General features: G+C 35.3%; 1 protein-coding gene across 1 annotated transcript; it reads left to right on the forward strand.

Annotated features, from left to right (window-relative positions):
* On the forward strand, positions 1–7,079 carry LOC112035277 (receptor-like protein 6). Its single transcript, XM_065766616.1, has 3 exons — positions 1–2,683; positions 2,732–2,931; positions 6,885–7,079. The coding sequence occupies exons 1-3, from the start codon at positions 1–3 to the stop codon at positions 7,077–7,079; spliced, it is 3,078 nt and encodes a 1,025-aa protein (XP_065622688.1).
* The last annotated feature ends 393 nt before the right edge of the window (positions 7,080–7,472 follow it).

Raw genomic sequence — 7,472 nt, forward strand, 5'->3', positions numbered from 1 at the left:
ATGGGTTCATCTATGTGTCCCTTCGTGTCTGTGCGCTTGCTCTTCTTCTTGTCAATGTTTCATTTTCTAAATAGTTGCTCCTCTTTTTCAACTCAGCCTTTATGCAATGCTTCTGAACGTTCAGCCTTGTTGGAATTCAAGCAAAGCTTTGTTATTAATATGAGTGTGTCTAGTGATCCTTTTGCTTATCCCAAGGTTTTGTCGTGGAACACTGGAGAAAGGAGTGACTGCTGTTCATGGGATGGTGTCCAATGTGATGAAGGTACAGGTCATGTGATTGGCCTTGACCTCAGTAGCAGTTATCTCTATGGCTCAATCAACTCCAGCAACAGCCTTTTGCACCTTGTGCACCTTCAAAAGCTCAATCTCGCTGACAATGACTTCAATTATTCTCAAATTCCCCAAAGTATCAGGTACCTCTCAAACTGTACACATCTCAACCTCTCTATGTCACTTTTCAGCAGTCAAATTCCACCAGAAATCTTTGAGCTCTCCAACTTGGTTTCCCTTGATCTCTCATTCAATCCATTAAAGCTCCAGAAACCCAATCTAAAAAGTCTTGTCGAGAACTTGACTAGCCTCAAAATTCTTTACCTTGCTGAGGTGGACATATCCTCCCCGGTACCTCATACCTTGGCAAACGCGTCTTCTTTGGTGTCTCTTAGCCTGAGAGGTTGTGGACTATACAGTGAATTTCCTATAGAGATATTCAAGTTACCAAATCTTCGACTCCTCAGTGTGGGAGACAATGAGGATCTCACTGGATATCTACCTGAATTTCATAATAGCAGTCCCCTTCAAATACTGAGACTTCAAAGCACAAGTTTCTCTAGTAAGCTACCAGATTCAATAGGAAACCTGAAGTCCTTACAGGTATTGAATATCTTCAATTGCAGTTTCTCTGGTTTGGTACCGACTTCACTAGGTAACCTTACCAATCTCATCATTTTGAAACTCTCTTATAATAACTTTTGGGGGAAAAACCCTTTTTCATTAGCCAACCACCCACAACTCAGTCTACTAGACCTTTCCTACAATAGTTTCAGTCCACAAACCTTGACTTGGCTTGGTAAGCAAACAAAACTCACTCTTTTGGACTTAAGTTTTACCAATTCGTATGGTGAAATTCCATCTTCTCTAAAGAACCTGACCCAGCTGACACTTTTTGACCTTTCGCATAATCAAATTACTGGTCAAATTCCATATTGGCTTGGAAACCTAACCCAACTATCTTGGATTGACCTTGGAAACAATCATTTGAATGGTTCAATTCCACAATCAATTTCTAAGCCAGTGAATCTTGAATTTTTGAGTCTAATTAACAATGAACTTAGTGGCAGAGTGCAATTGGACTCAATCCTAAAGCTCAAAAATCTCTTTGCACTCCAGCTTTCAGGAGTCCACTTATCATTCCCCATGAATTCAACTTTCAACTCCAGTATTCCAAAGCTTCAGCTTTTAATATTAGTAGACTGTAATTTGACAGAGTTTCCATTTTTCCTACGTTACCAACATGAAATGGAGTATTTGGATCTCCAAAACAACAAAATTCAAGGTCAAATACCAAAATGGATATTCAACATGGGGAAAGAGACTTTATTGTATTTGTCTCTAGGGTTCAACTTTCTTACAGGTTTTGAGACCTTCAGCAATATTCCTTGGGATAGTTTACTTATTTTGGAACTTGATTCCAACAAGCTTCAAGGATCACTCCCAATTCCACCACCTTCCATTGCCAAATATATTGTAAAAAACAATAGCATCACTGGAGAAATCTCACCACTCTTTTGCAATCTTAGCTCAATTATACACTTGGATCTCTCACACAACAACTTGAGTGGCATTCTTCCACAATGCTTGAGTAAATTGAGCAACTTGCTAGCATTGAATTTACGGAACAACAATTTCCTCGGAACACTTCCTGCAACATACATGGAACAAAGTAGATTGAAAGCAATTGATGTAAGTTATAATCATTTAGAAGGGCAAGTACCGAGATCATTGTCCAATTGCACAATGCTAGAGATTCTTGTGCTCGGTAACAATCAGTTCCATGACATTTTCCCTTCTTGGTTGGGTATGCTTCCAAGGTTAAAGGTTCTAATTCTACGGTATAATGGGCTCCATGGTGCAATTGAGAAACCTGAAAGCAAATTGTACTTCACCAAGTTGCAAATTGTTGACCTCTCTTACAATAACTTTACAGGCAAGTTGCCATCTGAGCTCTTCCAAAGTTGGACCTCAATGAAAGTTGCCAACTTGAAATTTGAAAGGGACAATGTTTTCAACTCGAGCTATATGATTGCGCTCACAACGATAAAATCACCACATTTCACATGGTATGGGTATTTTAGTTACTCTTTGGAAATGACAAATAAAGGCGTCGAACTACTATATGAAAAGATCCAAGGTGTTCTTATAGCCATTGATCTTTCAAGCAATAGATTTGAAGGAGAAATTTCAGAAGTCATTGGAATTCTAAAGGGGCTCCATTTGCTCAACCTATCCAACAACATTTTCTCTGGTCATATCCCATCATCTTTTGGGAACCTAACGGAGATCGAATCTTTAGACCTTTCACAAAACAAGCTCCTAGGAGAGATTCCTCAACAATTATTGCGACTCACATTCCTTGAAGTCTTCAATGTATCAAATAACTGTCTCACGGGGCCTATTCCACAAGGTAAACAATTCTCAACATTTCTAAGTGACTCATATTTGGGAAACACAGGATTGTGTGGGAGCCCATTGACCAAGAAATGCAAAATTTCTGAGACATCAACAAAGCCACCCCCGATTTCTAAACAGGGTGAATTTTCAAAGTTCCCAAATAAATTAGACTGGGTGGTCATAATGATGGGATATGGAAGTGGGCTAATAATTGGGTTTGTTATTGGGCATAACTTGACCATAAGAAAGTTGGAGCGATTTGTGAGAGTTTAAGAAGAAGGTGGTAAAAATGAAGAAAAAGGGAGAACATGAAGGGATTTTCACTTTTCAATCACCACAATATCGTCAGAGATTTTCAGCGATGAAGTTCTTCTTCATTTAAGTAGATACAAGTCTATGAAAATCTAGAGTATGTCTATAATGTTCTACGTTAATGTGTACTTTGGCATTGTACTTTTTTTTTTTTTTTTTTTTTTTTAGTTGGAGGCTTGGAACTTGGAGGCTTGAGCATCCAATTGCATTTGAAAATCAACTTCTCCAAATTGGAGTGGAACTGTGGAAGCTATTTGTCTCAAAATTCGATGATTGGATAACATATTTTCATAACTTTATTATATACTTGCTGTCTCATTATTTTTATACACTATTTTTGTTAGTTTTCAAAAATTTTAAAATGACTCATAGAAATGATCACATCATACTAGATGTTTAGATGAGGCAAGGGCAACATTTGAGTCAATTGGTCCCCCACATCCCCAATTTCCCGTACATCTAATGTACCAACTAATAATAATACTACACTTGGCTCAAATCCAGTGTTCTACTAAAAAAATTAAAAGTGAAGTTTGGAAAATTTTGATAGGGTAGAGAGGATAAACAAGATGGAAGAAAAGAAATTAAAGCTATATGTAGCAAATGTGGTGGCGAGCTGGCTGGTGGCCCAAGTGCGGGGACTAACCATTTTAAACGTCATATGTTAAATAGTTGTAAACGAAAAAATCAAATGGATTTAGAGATTTTCAACAATTAGGAAAAGATAAGGAGGGAAATTTAACTACATTTATTTCACTGATGCAAATGCACGTAATGAAGTGGTAGAATATCGTTTAGAGCTGAACACCCATTTACATTTGTTGAAAAACATGATTTACAGGAATGGTACAACGTGTTTTACTCCACATTATAAAGGATTTTCTGCATCCACCGCAAAAGAGATATTATGAAGAGTTTTAAAATTTTATAAAGAAAATTAATAAGTATTTTGCATGCACATAGTGGTAGATATTTGTTTACTTCTGACTTGTGGACATCAAGAAATAAATTAGGTTTTCTCTCTTTAACTATTCATTATATTGTCTAATTGGAATTTAATAAAAGAATAATATCATTTAAAATGTTGGAATCTCCACACACAGGATATAACATTTGAGCGATTGAAGGAAAGGCCTGAGTGGATGCCAAGAAGTCACCACCATGACCAACAATCCACCACTTCAAATAATGCTTGGCAAATAGTTATAAAATTTATGTAACAAGTTTTTCAATTTTTTCTATATAAAATTATATTTGATGCTTCAGCACAAATAGATTGGAATTGCAAATGATAGACAAGTGTGTGGGTGCCAACCTAGTTGGGATGTACACATTTGTAGTGATGCAACTATTTTCAGTCTAATNGAGAATCTACATGTTTGATATGTATGTAGGTCTGCAGCCCTTACCCAAAATAAAGTTATGCACTAAATTATTTGTAACTTCAATTTCATTTACGTGCTTGATGAAGGGTCATCAAATAGCCCATGACCCATGGGCTGGCCCAATAGCCCGCTAGCCCACCAGGCTAATGGCAGCCCGGCCCGGTAATATTGAAGCCCGTGGGCAGCCCAGTAGCCCAATGGGACAGGCTATGGGTGGTTTCTTTACCCATGGGCGCCCAGCGGGCCGGCCCATTAGCCTGACCTGTTAGCTTGACTCATTGCCCAAAATTCATGACAAAATAATTTTGGGTTGGTGGGTGAGGGATTGAACTTTAGACATTATAAAAACTTTAAGACCACACTAACCACTAAATATTTGGAGTGATTGTGATACAATGTGCATAATAAATATATATATTTTGGTATTAGTTTAGTAGTTTGATTTTTAAAACTAAGTTACTAAGATGACCGTTGCCTACCTTTGTGCCTCTGGACAGAAAGTCATTATTTCCTTTGATAAATTCTAATTCTTTCCTTACAAATTACAATTAGAGAAGAAATTCCTTTAAAAAAAAAAAAAAAGCTTACCGTTGGTTGGAAGAAATTCTTTCCCTACAGTAAGCATTCTTAAAGGAAATATATGAAGAATCAAATATTTGATTCTACAAATATTTCCTTGCTTACCGTTTGAACAATACAAAGTCATTTTTATTTTTATTTTTATTTTTTTTATTATTATATTTTTTTGTGTTCATGTATCCAATCTATAAATACCTATACATTTCTTCATTTTACTCACAAAAATCTCTCAAATTCAAACTCTCCCTAGACTATTCTCAATTTTTCATCTCTTATTATTTTGCCCTCTTATAGTTATATACTCTATAGAATAATAGTATTATATTTTTATAGTTATATTTATACAATTACAAGTATCAAATAATCAAATTCTTCAAGTTGGAGGCTTGGAACTTGGAGGCTTGAGCATCCAATTGCATTTGAAAATCAACTTCTCCAAATTGGAGTGGAACTGTGGAAGCTATTTGTCTCAAAATTCGATGATTGGATAACATATTTTCATAACTTTTATTATATACTTGCTGTCTCATTATTTTTATACACTATTTTTGTTAGTTTTCAAAAATTTTAAAATGACTCATTAGTGATGCAACTATTTTCAGTCTAATATATTCATGAAAATTTCAATGTACTTATTTATTCTTATCAATACAAGTTAATTAATCTTATTTTAGTACCTTTTTAAGCGGTATGCCTTAGTATTTTTTTTTTTAAATAGAATCTTTTTAGTAGATTTAATTGTTCAATTTGATAGTTTGTAATAATATATAATTATAACTTTTTTGGTTAAATTTTTATAACCCCATTGAAGACCCATTAAAAATGCCCATGGGTAGCCCATTAAACCCACCTCACTAGCCCAGCCCACTAAAGCCCAAATGGGCATTGCCCATGGGTAGGGTTTTTCCATCCAGCCCGGCCCGACCCAGCCCATTGACTAGTCAACAACCCACTAAGCCCAGCCCATTAGACCCATGGGTCAAGTAAAAACGGGCTGGGTCGGCCCGGCCCGGCCCATTGACGAGGCCTCTTGATAAAACATGGGCCTAGAATTGGACAAAGTATTTTAATATATTACTGATTGATGAAATCGATTTCTAGCAAAAATTAGGTATTAAAATTTTTCTTAACGGAATCAAACCAAGTATAACAAAAACTTTTGAATCCAACGACTAGTATATACTAGATGATGTCCCGCGCGATGCGCGGAGTACTTTATAATTTAATTTAAAATCATTTTTATGTATATTAAGATCTATATATAATAGTAATTTTGTTGTATAATATTTATGTTTGCCCACAATATTGTTGAATACTTTGAAACTTGATTTTCTTAATTCATATATATGTTTTTTTTAAAATTGTATTACACTATAAGACTATAACATATTATAATAATTACCGTTAAAAATAGATTTAATCTAATTTTTTAAACTGATTAAATGATTTTGAAATAAATAAATAAGAATTTAAAGCATAAAATAATTGTACATCCTAAAATTACAAAAATTTAAGCAATCTTCCAAATATTTTCTTAACCACTTTATTCTCACAACCAAATATGGAGACCTCATTCGTAAACACCCAATTCATTATCTCAATGAAATTAAAGAAATTATTTGCAAGTATTGACATAAAGGGAACGTGATTAAACAAATAGAAATTGGCAAAAAATACATCCATTAATCAAAATTTAATTGTTTTTATTATGGCATCTATATCCTTAAAAAAATGGAAAATACTTTGAAATCATCATTGATTTTTATTGCAACCATTACTAGAGAATTGATAACCTTTCATCCCATTTACAAAGTAAGAACTGTTGAACAAATATTTTCTATTTCAAAAATTCATGAAAAATGTTGCTTGTTTTCTAAAAGAAATATTAATGACTTCATTGCTAAAAAACAGAGTTATTTGCATATTGGTATGGTTCAGGTTGCTATTAAACCACTCACCCGAAAGGGTATCAATGCTTCTGTACTCATGTGTTTACGAGATGCTAGATTTAAGCACTTTAAAGATAGCGTTCCTGGTATGATTACTGCTTCCTTGTATGATGGTCCTGTTTATTTCAATTGTTATCCTGATCTTACTCTTGCCTTGGATGATCCTAATATTGTTGAAGTGTAAGGTTGAAATTTATCAACCATCTTGTTGGCTTTATTCATCATGCCAATTGCTTGTAATTTAGCACTTAGTAACCTTGTATTTAGGTGGGATTCATGTAAGGGTAGTGGTGTGAAGAGAGTGTGAAGAAAAGCTCAAGTATGTGCAAAGAAGCAGAGTTTCACGGCTAGGACTCGTGGTTAACTCGCGACTTGGTAAGCCGCCAAATGCAGGCACGTGAGAAGCACACAAGGAAGTTGAAGGTCGCGCCAGCTGTCGCACTATAGGGCAAAAGTCCAGGATGGCCAGGCCGTTACGTCGCGACTTGAACTCACGACTTGGACAAGTCGCGAGGTCAAGCCGCCAACTTACCCTGTTTGACAAAAATTGACTCTTTGTATTCCAAACACCACACCA

The sequence above is a fragment of the Quercus suber genome, unplaced genomic scaffold (assembly GCF_002906115.3).
Source record: "Quercus suber isolate HL8 unplaced genomic scaffold, Cork oak 2.0 scaffold_726, whole genome shotgun sequence".
Lineage (NCBI taxonomy): Eukaryota > Viridiplantae > Streptophyta > Magnoliopsida > Fagales > Fagaceae > Quercus > Quercus suber.